The sequence below is a fragment of the Coenobita brevimanus genome, chromosome 78 (assembly GCF_032717465.1).
Source record: "Coenobita brevimanus isolate Jiangsu-jjx chromosome 78, ASM3271746v2, whole genome shotgun sequence".
Lineage (NCBI taxonomy): Eukaryota > Metazoa > Arthropoda > Malacostraca > Decapoda > Coenobitidae > Coenobita > Coenobita brevimanus.
This window is the reverse complement of record NC_137031.1, coordinates 3,356,395-3,371,436: the sequence shown is the minus strand read 5'-3', so window position 1 is coordinate 3,371,436 and position 15,042 is coordinate 3,356,395. Positions and strand designations below refer to the sequence as shown.

Sequence of the window (15,042 nt, the reverse complement as noted above, 5' to 3'; positions counted from 1 at the left end):
AGTGCTATGAAGTCTCTTTTGCCAGCAAAAATGCGGTCCTGAGATATTGCTCTTATTCTAAATGGCACTCGAGCATCTTTTCTTTTTTAATATTTTTTGCATCTTAAAATGGACTAAAACAACAGAAAATGTTACTGGGCTTTAACATACTATATAAATCGCTTAATAAAAAGTGCTACTAAATCTCCACACCCGCTTCCAATACGAGCCACTACACTGAACTCACCCTGTGCGTCGGGATCAGTGCAGTTGCCTCCTCCCTGCCCACACCGGCTGGGTATCTGGCCTCACACGCAGGCCTCTTAGTCAAACAATTAGAGTTTCTGGCACACCACTGCGGATTGACACAGGCCTCATTTAAGCTGGAACAATTCGGATCCGTGGTTAGATAATTCACATTTTTCGTCCTGTAATCCGACGTTTTCAGTGTCTGTCCCGGATAAATGGTCACACCGTCCACACTGTGCAGGACAAAATCCGGGAGGACTGGCTGGGTATCCTGGTTCCTGTGGCTGGAATGCCTGGCCAGGCACTCTGGATTTCTGGCGAGGAAGTCCGGGTTGAGGGCGACGGTGGCGGTGGAGGAGGTGCTGGAGGTGGATGTCTTGGAGGCGGAGGTGGAGCAGCGACCCAGGGAGTCCAGGGAGGCCAGAGGGGGGCTGGGCGGCCGCTCTTGTAGGAGGACGTCCGTCTCCTGAGGCGTCACCAGACCACGCTGACGCAGAAAAGCAGACAGGTAGAGTTGTGAGCAGACAGGCAGAGTGGAGTGCAAATAGAGTGGTGTGCAGACAGACAGAGTGGTCAGGATACAAGCAGAGTGTGAGCACACAGACAGGTTTGTGAGCAGACGGGCTGGTTGGTGAGTAGGCAAGCAGGATGGTGAACATGCAAGCTTGGTGGTGAACAGATGGAGCTGTAACAGTGTCAGAGAGTAAGTATACAAGCAGAGTGTGAGCACACAGACAGGTTTGTGAGCAGACGGGCTGGTTGGTGAGTAGACAAGCAGGATGGTGAACATGCAAGCTTGGTGGTGAGCAGACGGAGATGTAACAGTGTCAGAGAGTAAGTTACACTGAAAACGAGATAGAAGCTGGGATAGATAAAATTAAGAAGAGAAATGAAAAATAAAGAGTACGAAAGGGAACATTATTGCTAGGTGGAGAGGTGGGCCAAATATATGTAAGAAACAAAGTCCCATGAAGAAAATGAAGGGATGTGTGGGGAAAGGAAGCGTTTGGAGATGTGATAAACTTATGTGAGAAAAGGAAAGTCACTGTTAAGTAAGAATGCAAGTATGTGAGTTTATGTGTGAGTGAGAATTTGCGTTTCTACTTATAGCTAAGGAAGGATAGGAGGAGATGGAACAAGTCATGAAAAAGTTATATGTGTAGAGAGTGGGAAGTGGAGTGAAGAGAGAATGTAAAGGTAGATGATAGAATTTAATGTGGTGGGGGAAGAATTGGTTGGCAAAAGTTTGAAAGTATAGGCAGACAGATGGCAGCAAAGATGAAGAAAGAAGAACGTGTTGAAAATTCAAGAGGGGAGGAAACGCTTCATGAAACGAAACAGAAGAGAACGAGATAAGGGATTTATGGAGAGACGGAAGCAAAAATGACGGAAGTGTTGCCAGCAGTTGGTTCATATAACATCAGGCACATGTTAGTTCAAACTTGTACTGTAACTCAAGTGTCTGCTGTAGCTCAGACATCTACTGTAGCTCAGACATCTATTGCAATTCAGACATCAATTCTTGTTTAAGCTCAGGCATCTGATGTAGCTCAAACATTTACTGTAGCTCAGACATCTGCTGTAACTCAGACATCAAATTTGGTTCAAACACTTTCTGTAGGTCAGACATTTACTGTAGCTGAGACATCTAATGGGGTTCACTGGTCTACTACAGCTCCGACTTCTACTATAGCTCTCAGACATTTACTGTAGTCTGCACATCTAACATAGCTAAAACATTTACTGTGGCTCAGACGTATTCATTGGCTCAGACATCTACTGTAGCTCAGACATCTACTGCAGTATTTCATTACTTCGATGGTTACAGCCTTGTCAGGGATGTTAGGGTAATTTTGTTTTTGATTTACAAAGATACACATCGAGGAAGCACACGTTCCATTTCCATTCACGTTATAGACTAACTACTCCTTATACCTCCCACTGCAGCTGTCTTCTCACTCATAAGTTTGCTCAGCCAGCTTAGTTGACTCCTCTTTACTATACTCAACTGCTTTCAGCAAATAAAAGCAATGTCTAAGGGGAAGACTGCGCTGTTGCTTGAGCTACCAAGCCCCTTAGGAACTAATCTTTCCCTACATCAGTATCTAAGTTTATCAGTCTTCCACTACCTAATCCAGTATCAGTCTACAATATCTACTAAATCTAACTGATCTGTTATATCAGTTCAGTATTTCCAACAACATAGGTCACTCATTACTTAGCATGATGTTATCAACTGATATATCATTCCTAAAATACTTCATGTTCACAATCAGGGATTTTACTACTGTGTGAAATAATTGCATCAGTTATATTAACCTAACTGAAGACATGAGGTGGTAAAAGCAGTGGTGTAGCGTTACAGCCACACAGCTGACTTTTTGCCTTACAGTCACATGTCGTGACACCTTTGTGTGACCAACTCTTTCTCAGCCTCATGCTCGTATTCCAAGTGGCATAGAAGACTTCATGGCACCTTTTCGTTAACAATACTGTAAGTTTATTATGTTCCACCTATTTAATCCGGTTGCATGTTCCTAATGCAAATTGTTTTCGTACTAGATCAATATACAAAGCGGGTATATATATATATATATATATATATATATATATATATATATATATATATATATATATATATATATATATATATATATATCATCATCATCCGTTTGAGTATCCACTGCAGGACCGGCCTATCCCAACCGAAGTGGGGACGATACGGCCAATGTATCTCTACCAAGTGGCTTAGGCCGTCTGGTAGAGACTGTATGTAGGGTGTGAAGTGCTTGTAAGTGTAATTGTAGTGTTGGAGTGGCTTTGGATGTGTGTGTAGTCTGTGAACCAAGTGTAATCGGCCAGCGCAAGCCGACTGGGTGCAAGCATACTTTATTATATGCGACACTGGTTCAACCACAGCACCCCTGATGTCCGCCAAGCAGTACGTGGCCAAGAGAACGCTCCCAAAGTTTTTTACCTTGGCGGGGCGCGAACCCTCACTCCCCAGTGTACGAAAACGCACACTTTATCACTGTACCACAGAGGCTTCATATATATATATATATATATATATATATATATATATATATATATATATATATATATATATATATATATATATATATATATATGTATATATATATATATATATATATCTCATTGAATCCCAGAGCTGCTGGGCGAGGCATTGCTCTGCAAGGGTACCGCCCTCCGCCTATCGGCTCATAGTCACGAAGCTCATAGGTCCCTACCCAGAGGTACCCTACTTTATCGAGATTTGAAATTTCCCAGTTCTGTCCAATACTCTGGACGCTGGGCTCCAATGGGATATATATATATATATATATATATATATATATATATATATATATATATATATATATATATATATATATATATATATATATATATATATATATATATATATATATATATATATATATACTGTATATATATATATATATATATATATATATATATATATATATATATATATATATATATATATATATATATACTAAGGTTATAACTTTTTTACAACCTGATGTTCCTGTACCTCAAGTCGATGAACTTTTGCTTAAAAACAAAGAAAAAAGCCCTTATCCCTCTCATTTGTTAAAAAAGGCCACCCCGAAATAAAAAATTCGATTTTTGCATGTGTATATTTATGTGTATAATAATAAAAAAAGAGCTTATACAAATGCATTAATACTTAAAATCACTGTTTATTACCCAGAATAAATCTAAGTTGCAGTTTGGCTTTGTTTCTGTAGGCAGCCTAAAGTTCCTGTATCTCTTTGATTGCACGTTCTGCACACTGATTACTTCTTGGTATCTGGAGTAAGGATGACTCCTGCTTCCAATGATTCTGCAATGAGTATAGTGATTTTTTGTAAAGTTTCAATATTTCTGACAAGTTCTTGAAGTCATTTTCACTGTACATCTGATTAGTAAACCAGTATTCTGCCCATTCGTACGAAATGAATCTGCATATCTTCAAAGTCTTCCTTGTTGTAGGTATAAGAATGAATGCAAGGATGGCAAGAATTGCTCTTGAATTCCACCTTGCATTACTGATATTTGGAATTTCGTGAAAGTTAATGAAAGGAAAATGCCCTTTTTCTTCAAAGAATCTAAATACTCGTGTTAAATGGTACAAAAACTTCATGTCATCTCTCCATCCTGATTTATAGAGGATCTCTTCCGTTCCATAACAAACTGTGCTCTTAGTTTTTCATAATTCTTTATTAGTTGAGACACAAATGGATATTTGACGTTTGGAAAATTGGTGTTAGTGCCAAGTTCTTCATCCATCACCAAACAGAGAATCCTGTCCTGAATGTGATGCTGACAACCGATAAATTGTGGTTTTTTGAAACTCTTATCCGAGAACGTTTGTTGTAATCTTACAACAACTCTACTCTTTTTCCCAGTGTTAATGCTAGTTGTATCAGCAATGATCATTTTTATTCCATGCCATAAGTTGTATTCATCAATAACTTTTGCAATTCCTTTAGCAATAGATTCAGCCTTGCCATTTTCCAAACACATTGCATCCAATTTTATTTCGGTTCTTTCATTTTTAAGTAGTGCTACTTGGTACTCATTTTCATCAATTTGCTTTCCATCGAAATGTAAAGATCATGTTTCCAACTGTAACTTCTCAATCATTTCCTCCTTCAGTCTAGCAGCCTCTTTGTATATTGACCTATAAATTGCTGCTTGACTTGGAGCTGATATGTCATTACCATCATGTGACAATTATTGTTTGCATATTCTAGCAGATTTATTTGTCGATACTCCAGCGGATGTCACCAAGTTAGTTACAACTTTACTTCTGTTGTGTCATCAGATGAAAGATCTTAAGATGTTGTTGGTAATATAGGTTCATCAGGCAGTTTTTGTCTTTTTGAAGGGTAAGTGGTTTCCTTACTTGCAAACTGACCTGTTGAGTACCCCACTTCTCCTTTGCTTTGCAATAGTGGGTGGTAGAGTTGTTTATCTTCAGTAGATAAGCACTGACCAATTACTTTTGTGATATCAAAAAGTTTATTTAGCGCATCATATTTTCCCCTCTTGACACATTCATCGTAAGATTGTACCACCTTGTCAAGCTCTGTTTGTATTGCTTGATCTGACACATGTGGAAAGTTCAATTTATTCTCCCATAATTTTGTAACTTTTTTGGAAATTTCGACTATTCGTTCTTTTCTTACTTTGATTTTTGTTCCAAGAAACTGGTAACGTCAAACAACATGCATTTGGTTTGGCATTCTGCATTTTCCTTCTAAAGGCACAATTCCTCTTCTTCTATCTGACTGCTACAACTGCACCAAATTATTGGTCCAGACATCCTTGTTCTACTGTACAATAGTATCACTTCTTTTATGCGACATCATGCTTATCTGAAAAACAAAAAAATTAATATATAACAGTAAAACACTAAGCAATTATTTTGCTGACTGTTCGCCTGCAGACTGTGAAGATAACTGTTAGATGCTGAAAACTGCCTCCCATTTTATATTTACATTATTCTAGAATGTTCTAATGTTAAACCATACTAGAACATTACAAACTGTTCTAGAAAGTTCTAAACAGTTCTAAAATCTTCTGTGCAAGTCTATAAAGTTATGAAAAACTCTATATATAGATAAAAGAAAGTGATAAAACTTGCGTGTGGTAAAGTTAAATATATATGGTAATCCATCTTTTGATTTGGGGGTGACCTTTTTTTAAAACTGAGAGGAATAAGGGCTTTCTCCTTTGTTTTTAAACAAAAGCTCATCAATTTATGATACAGGCTTCCTTTTATTGAAAAAAAAAAAAAAGTTATAACCTTATCATTTATATATATATATATATATATATATATATATATATATATATATATATATATATATATATATATATATATATATATATATATATATATATATATATATATATATATATATATATATATATATATATATATATATATACACACACACAATTATGTAAATTCAACGACTAAGGAAGAGACGCCAGGGAATCTCCTATGCCACCTGGAATACGGTGCTAAGCCTGAGTCAGTGTGTAATGCAGTGCTGGCCAGTCTTTGTGCTGTGCCGGGAGTACTCACGTTGTTGTGCAGTATCGAGGGTGTGACGTAAAGGTTGCTGACCAGGCCTGACGGGGTGTGCGATCTCACAACCTCCTCCTTATCAGACTCTGCGAAAACAAACATACACAAAGACCATCAGGCTAGCATGGAATGGATGAACAGTATGTGGGGGACAATAACCATCGTTTCACTTGACGTAGTGCAACTTTAAGGTGACTATATGACTATCCACAGAGTTTACCTTAGTCCAGGGTTCCGTTTACTGCGTTCTGTGGTAACCATATAACCACATGACACCAACAGGATGATGCCTGTAAAAGCTGCCGTTTGAGGGACGGATAGGATTCACTGCACACATAATGCCACTCAGGGATGAGTGAGGTAAGTCACCCTCGTCTTAAATGTCGGGACTGAGTAGCTTAGCCCCAGGTCCTTACGCTCCTTATAGGGCAAGAACGGACTGAATAATGGATGGATGGATGAAAAAAGAAAACATGAACTTAGTGTGAAGTAGACGCGGTGGAATAATACGCGAACTTTTGTCCCTGACTGTACAAACACCCTCTCCTGTTTTGTGGTTAGCTTCTTCAGTACAAATACGTCCTTCTTATATTTTTGCCTGCAATAGACTTATTCATTCAGCTTCAGGAGGACCTTATGAACTTGAGGGGTTAGATACAGCCTCCATTATCCGCATAACAACCAGAGGGACTTCCTAAGTTGCGTAAACTCGTATGGCCGTCGTAAGAATAAAATATAATAAAGACATCATTATACTTAAGGAACTAAACTTCTCAGGCTTCTGTGATTCACTCTTCCTGAATAAAATCGTCTGGCATTAGCTGGAAAAAAATACACGAGTTGTCCCGATCACGAAAGGATTAATGGCAACAGTATTAACATCTTCAGGCTCCTATAACTCTTTCCCAGCTAAATTTAGTTGTATGGCACTAACTGGAATAAAACAGTTGCATGAACATAAAAGGTCGAGAGACAGGCAGGTGGGTGTGGGGAAGAGGGTCAGTATTGGAGCGTTATTCACCCATAGGTGATTCATATCAACTTGGTAGATATTTTTGTCATATTCAGCTTAATTCTCGTAGCCCAAAGAACAAAATAAACTTTCCATAGCACTTCTTTCTTACTACTACTACATTCTAGTTTTAATATCCTGTTACAACTCAGTAGCTAAGATTGAGAGATGTCAATTATAACCAAGGATAGAAAAGAATGGGTAAATATAGGTAGGCAGATAGGAGAATGGACGGAGAATAGGAAGAATGATACGAGAAGGATAGTTTAATAGTACTTTTCCTTCAAAACGATGACGACTTTTCTACTGTATACTCATTTCAACTTATCTAGGCGTAAAAGTTGCATCTCTCCATATTCAGTGCAAAGTTGTTATGATATTAACACTATGATATAAAGCTTGTCATGAGGTGCTATGCACATGATGCAGAAGGGTAATATTATTATTATCAGCCACTGAGCTACGGGATATAAACTACAGAAGGATTAAAATTTCCACCAACGTAAGGTAAGTGTAATATAGTTTGTTCTTACTACGTCCAGACAGTTTATTCAGCTTACCCTAAGAAAGATCTTCCGAACCGAAGGGACTAATTCCTCTAGTTCGAAAAGCCTTTCCAAAGCTGAATTAAATCGTCGGGCAGACGCATGAATGACATACGAAACATCATTGTAATAAGGTGTTAATGAAGAAAGTAAGAAGGATGAAAACAAGGATAACAATAAGAGTCAAAATCTGGCTTTGCCCCTAGACCTTGTACTTCAGGAAATCATTCTCAGAATCAAATTACATAATTCTTGCCGGATCCTTATCACTTCCAACAGCTTTGGTTCTTATCGGATCAGAAATGTTTGAACTGGCTTTGCTTAGAGACCTTTATCTTTCACCTTTCCTTGTAACCTTGTACGTTGACCAATTACTCCGAAATAAAACTTATATATCCCTGATCCATTACGCAGCGTTTGGTCAACATTAGATTAAAACTGCTTCAGCTGACTTTGCCATGTGGCCTTATCCTTTGACCTATTGTTCTCAAAAACAGTTAGTCATCCACTAAAATGATCCTTAGCTCATCCACCAAGTTAGATCCAAGTAACCTAAAAACTGTTTTAGTTTTTTGCTCACACACAGACACACACTGACCGAAAATTGACTTTGCCCTGTGACCTTGATATCTGACTAATTATCGCCCACTTTTAGAAAGGAGGTGTGGGGGGGGGGTGCATGAGTGGGTGGGTGAGGGTGTGTGTATGTCTGTTGCCAAAATATCTCTGAAAGTTGTGGACTAATTTCCATTAAACATTCAGGAAATAGCAACTATGTGAATGTGCAGTGTGGTAGGTGGGGGCGCTCACCATCCACTCATTCGATGCAGTGCTGCTCTCGGTTGTCTGCCCTTTCCTCTCCTCCATCCTTCTTTCCTTCCATCCTCTTCCGTCTTTCTTTCAGTCTTTCCTCGTCTTTCTGCCTTCGGGTGACTTTACACTCCCTCTTCCGTCTTTCTTTCCTTCTTTCTTTCCTCTTCCTTCTGCCTGTGGGTGACTCTACACTGAGTGACAAGCCAAATGGTTTCCTGTACACCAGGAAACCATTTACTACGCTGGGTGGTAACCATATAACCAAACTTTGGCGCCTGGTGGATTAGTGGGTAATTATTGCGCTCCAGTTGGATTGAGCCGGTGAAGATTTATATCCAAGGGGTGGTTGGGGTTTATTGCTCACGTAATGCCACTCAGGGATGAGTGAGGCTGGTCACTCTCATCTTAAATGCCAGGACCAACTGCCTAGCCCTGGGCTCCTACGCTCCTCATGGGGCAACATAGGCTTGAATGATGGATGGATGAATGTGAATATGCAGAAGCCTATTACTTTTGGTGAGAATTTGATCAAAGACGACAAATTGTCAACCGCCAAATATTATTATCGCCTGCTTTTAGCAAGGCGCGGGGATATAGTTTTTGTTAGCGTGTGTGTATGTGTTTGTGTGTATGTGTCTGCTGCCAAAATATCTCGAAAAGTTGTGGACGAATTTTCACCAAACCATCAGGAAACAGCAACTATATGGATGTGCAGAAGCCTGTTACGTTCGGTGAGGATTTGATCAGAGACGACCGAATGTCTACTGCCATATATATATATATATATATATATATATATATGGACTGGCTTTTTGTGAAACGCAGTGACTGAATTCCGTCGTGTTTTGTGATTTTTCTTCAAATTTACTTTGGTATGTAACTTGCACCTTAGCCAACAACATATTTTGGTGGTCAGTTTGCATTCGGCCACCAAATGCTTTAGTTTCAATATTCTCAGACTTTAATTCTTTCTTTGTTGCCTGAATCTTAACACTTCTTCCAGGTAAGGTTCAAATCAGATGAAAACTATATGAGTTGACTTTGTCCTGTGACCTTTCCCTGTACATTTGACCATATATTGACTGTTCACAGAATCAAACCCGTTTATTCTAGCCTTGTCTCTAACCATTTGACAAGGTTTGGTCTTAACTGAGTAAACACTGTTTAAGCTGACCTTGCCCTGTGATCTTGCCCTTTGACAAACTTTTCTAAAAAAACAACCGGATTTCTCCATGGGTGACTCTCAAACTTTCTGCCAAATTTGGATAAGCTCGGTTAAATATTGCCAGTTATTGCACTGAGGCGGTGGCTCAACCGGTAGACACGTGGCCTGTAGTCTGCTGGACCCAGGTTCAAATCCCCGCTGGGGCAGGGAATAGTTTAAGGATTTGAATTTCACAAAATCAGACTTTACTGATCTGCCAGAAGACCCGCCGGCATGTCTTGCAAATCCCCCCGCTAATACCAATACACCAGTCCTGTATGAGACAGCCCTAGCATGTATTCAATATGGACGGTGGGTGTTAGCGCAGAAATGGTGACATGTAGAGGTGTATGGTATGTAGGAGGACTACTGGGCCTTGGGAGCAGGCTGTGGAGCCTATGCCCTGAGTAGGAAACAAAAAAAACAAAAAAAAAAACATACGAGTCATAATTCATCTTGGCCTGTGACCTTGACCTTTAACTGAGTATGCACAATTTCAGACTTACTTTATTGCCTCATCCTCAACTCGTCGCTGTAGTTTGGTCAGAATTGTACGAAAACTGTTTAATATGACTTTGCTTGGTAAACATTTGGCAGCCCAGTGACCTTGCTGTCTGACCTACTGTTCTATACAACAATAGCCTTCCTCATGGAATATCATCAACCCCTTCATCATGCATGGCTAAAATCGGATACAAACTCTTTAAGACATTTTTGCTAACTCACACACACACACACACACACACACACACACACACACACACATGCTAGTGTAATAACAACGGAGATACGTATATATGGAGCCAGAGCTTAACAAATTGTAATTTAATCGTTGCAGCTTTTTTTTTTCTTTTTTTTTTTTGAGGCAGCATATTTTGGAGCTGCTATGACTGTCTTTCATTAAAACTTTTCGGAGGCGAGGTGTTTCACTGTGGTAGGCTTTAGTGTCTTTGCCAAAGCCACACCACACCACACCACACCACGTTACACCACACTACACAAAATCACCCTCCCATAGCACACCACACTAACAGCTTTAAACAAAGGACGCTGAACCGCTGAACCTCCAGCATCCGGTGCTTTTATGACAACAGTTTTATTATCGTTAACACCACACGGTTTTACTCAACGTTTTGGACAAACCTCTAGTAGTGAAAAGGTCAGTCAAGGCTGTGTTTAACTCCAACACTTGGATGTTTCTCCAAAGCCTAATAACATCGCCTGGTGGCAGCAACGACAAAGTACATGATACTTCATCGGAGTGCAGTGATAAGAATAGAGGGAAATGGTAAGAAAGTGGTGAGAGGACAAGTTGTATCGTCTTTGGCTTTAGGTAATGCGTAACACCTTACCTTTAGTAGATTATTTTATTCATTACATCTTATTGCCTCGTGTCTTCTAGGAATTCGTAGCAACTGTTACCCAGCGCTATCTTTTAACACAACACACCGTAATATTCTCTTAATGTCATTGACGCAAGCTGTGTTCATGTTAAAACGGTGTGGATTGTATACAGGCGAGCATTAAGGCGTGAAAAATAAATCGATAAGGAAGAAGAGCTACTAAGTCTCTAATGCCGATGAAAATAAAGCTGTAAGTATAAGCTGCGTTTGTGTATGTGTGTGTGTGTGTGTGTGTGTGTGTGTGTGTGTGTGTGTGTGTGTGAGAGAGAGAGAGACAAACAGACAGACAGCCAGACAGACAGACGGAAAGACAGACAGACAGTGACAGAGACAGAGACAGAGATCAGCACACAAAATAATCGTACATCATACGCATTAGAAAAACATCCATGGAAGTACTGGTGTAACAGTAATCGGTAATTATCTAAATGCAAATGCACACTGAACGGTCAACCTGGCGCACACACACACACACACACACACACACACACACACACACACACACACACACACACACACACACACACACACACACACACACACACACACAGGTGAACAATGCTTATCACACCAGCTGAAGCACACTCTTATGTATGTACACAAAGGCCTCTCCGTCATATTTACTGCTGATAATATTGCTAGGTCTCTCTCTCTCTCTCTCTCTCTCTCTTTTGATACAACCAAGAATTTCTTCACTTTCTCCGTTGTAAATGATTGGAATAAGCTTCTTGCGAATTTGGTCCTAAGAAGGACCATAAATAGCTGTAACAATAGATTTATATACATCTTGACGTGACTGATATTATATGAACATGAAAGAAAATGTGTATTCATATCAGTATATCTGTGTTCCTGTACAACTGTATGTGTATGCATACGAGTAAGTGTATATCTTGTCTCTGGGAAGGAGAGGGTTTAGTATCGATCCGTGATCTAACTCAACCTTATTTGAAAGTATATATATATACAGATATATATATATACAGATATGTATATATATATATATATATATATATATATATACACACACACACACTCAAACCTTGATTTAAGGGACCTCCATTTAAGAGATTTCGGATTTCAGGGACTCCATATTCTACCTGACAAACGGACAAGACCATTCAAAAATGATACTTAACGTCCAGGTTATACACATCAATATATTTCTTTATACAGTACCTGTAAAATAATATTAATAATCATAAGTGAAACAATCATTGCATTTCGTAATACGATTGTCTTTACATGTGGTAAAATAATGGTAATTTTCGAGTAAGGGACATTTTCAAGTAATGGACAAGTTGATTCCCCATTTAGTCCCTTAAATCGAAGTTTGAGTGCATATAATGTGGTAGGTGGGGGCGCTCACCATCCACACACTCGATGTAGTGCTGCTCTCGGGTGTCTGCCCTTTCCTCTCTTCCATCCTTCTTTCCTTCCATCCTCTTCTGTTCTTTCTTTCATTCTTTCCTCGTCCTTCTGCCTACGGGTAACTTTACACTCCCTCTTCTGTCTTTCTTTCCTTCATTCTTTCTTTTTCCTTCTGCCTGTGGGTGGCTCTACACTGAGTGACAAGCCAAATGGTTTCCTGTACACCAGGAAACCATTTACTTCGCTGGGTGGTAACCATATAACCAAATTTTGGCACCTGGTGGTTTAGTGGGTAATTATTGCGCTCCAGTCGAATTGAGCCGGTGAAGGTTTACATCCAAGGGGTGGTTGGGGTTGACTGCTCATGTAATGCCACTCAGGGATGAGTGAGGCTGGTTACTCTCATCTTAAATGTCGAGACCAACTGCCTAGCCCCGAGTTCCTACGCTCCTCATGGGGCAATGTAGGATTGGATGATGGTTGGATGGATGGAGTGTATATATACAGTATAGCCGTATGCATTATATGCACATGATGTGCAGATTTTGCATACATACATAGGAGCTTAATGTACAGCTCAAATTTCCTCCAATTTTTATATGGAAAATAATAAAAAGTCCATATCTTACGTTAAGATTAGAACTAATATGTGGTTGTACGTATGTGCAGACATTCAATTTTCATTACATTGTACTTTCTGCCATTACACTGAAATTTCCTTCAAGATTTTTAAATCCTGCACGGTGCTACTTCTCGCTTTTGTTTCTCTCAGTACGGCAAAAGCCGGAGGAGGATGTGAGAGAGAACCTTTTACTGTGTTATCAGTTTCTTCTACCTCCGTTACTCGAGTACTGTGTTATTAAGGCTGGACTGTCTCGTATGGATCGTAATGTATGTGTGGTCTGTGTATTTATGTTACTCTGTATAACTCTCTCTCTCTCTCTCTCTCTCTCTCTCTCTCTCTCTGCACATTTTTTTTTTTTACCTTTCAGCCACCCTCAAACTTTTTCCTTATATATTTAGTTTAAGAAGCATGTCACGACGAAAGTTTCGATAACAATTTTTGCTTCCTCTCTCACTCCGAAGGCACAATTTCTTCTTCATTCGGGGTGCAGTTATATATATATATATATATATATATATATATATATATATATATATATATATATATATATATATATATATATATATATATATATATATATAACTATATATAACTATATATATATATATATATATATATATATATATAACTATATATATATATATAACTATAACTATAACTATAACTATATATATATATATATATATAACTATATATATATAACTATATATATATATATATAACTATATATATAACTATATATATATATATATATATATATAGTTATATCTATATGTATAGTTTTATATATATTTATTTATTTATTTATAGTTATAGTTATTGTTATAGTTATATATAGTCCTACATAGCATTCAGGTCCACGTTACCACTTCGGGGCTAACACCCGCCGTACAGTATCGAATAACATGCTAGGGCTGTCTCATACAGAACTGGTGTACTGGTATCAGCAGGGGTATTTTTTCGACATGTTGGCGGGTTTTCTGGTAGATCAGTAAAGTCTGCCTTTTATGACATTTAAATTCTTTGTCCAGCCAGGATTCAAACCAGTGTCCATTAGGACTACAGGCCACCTCTCTACCGATTCAGCGGCCGCCTCCTCCGATACAAGGTTTGCAGAGGAAAGGAATCAATCTGATGTGAACACTGAAATATGTATAATTAATGTTAATAATTCAAATCAAGCCTTTCTATCCAATGACGCGTCTTATTCAGATGAGGGAGACTCTTAAAACTGAAGATGTTACATACAGTCTTCTTTATTTCCATCATTACCAACGGACCCTCCTATGCACATTGTTTGTAACTGTGTGGCAGCGGTAAGTGTAAAGTATAAAAATACGTCATCACACTAGGAGGTGCAAAACGTATGGCCCTGATAGGAAGACAATGAAGTTAAGTAGTACATACGAAGGGGGAACGACCGGAGAGAGATGAGTTGAAAATCTGACGGAGAGACAATGAAAACAAAGATATGTAAGAAAAAGGAAGGAACAGCCAGAGAGGAGAGGAACTTACTCTCTCTCTCTCTCTCTCTCTCTCTGGAAAAGTATGACATTATCATGGACGAAGAGAGATTAGCGAAATAATGAATGCAGGATAAATTATGTATGCGTTGTGAGGAAGGGAAAAAACGTATTATAATAAAAGCGAAGCTGTAAGCAAGCATTTTCCTTTAGACAGATATGTATTCGTATATCCTGTAATAATTAGAAGTGAT

At 38.7% G+C, this 15,042-nt stretch overlaps 1 protein-coding gene across 1 annotated transcript in view; it reads right to left on the bottom strand.

Annotated features, from left to right (window-relative positions):
* Positions 1–211: 211 nt before the first annotated feature.
* LOC145408639 (protein turtle homolog A-like) overlaps positions 212–15,042 on the bottom strand; it is a 210,251-nt gene continuing 195,420 nt past the window's right edge. The window contains exons 15-16 of the mRNA XM_080279324.1: positions 6,350–6,438; positions 212–715 (exon numbers count right to left, since the gene is read on the bottom strand). Coding sequence (XP_080135450.1) covers positions 212–715; positions 6,350–6,438 — 593 coding nt within the window. The remainder of the gene's footprint in view (positions 716–6,349; positions 6,439–15,042) is intronic.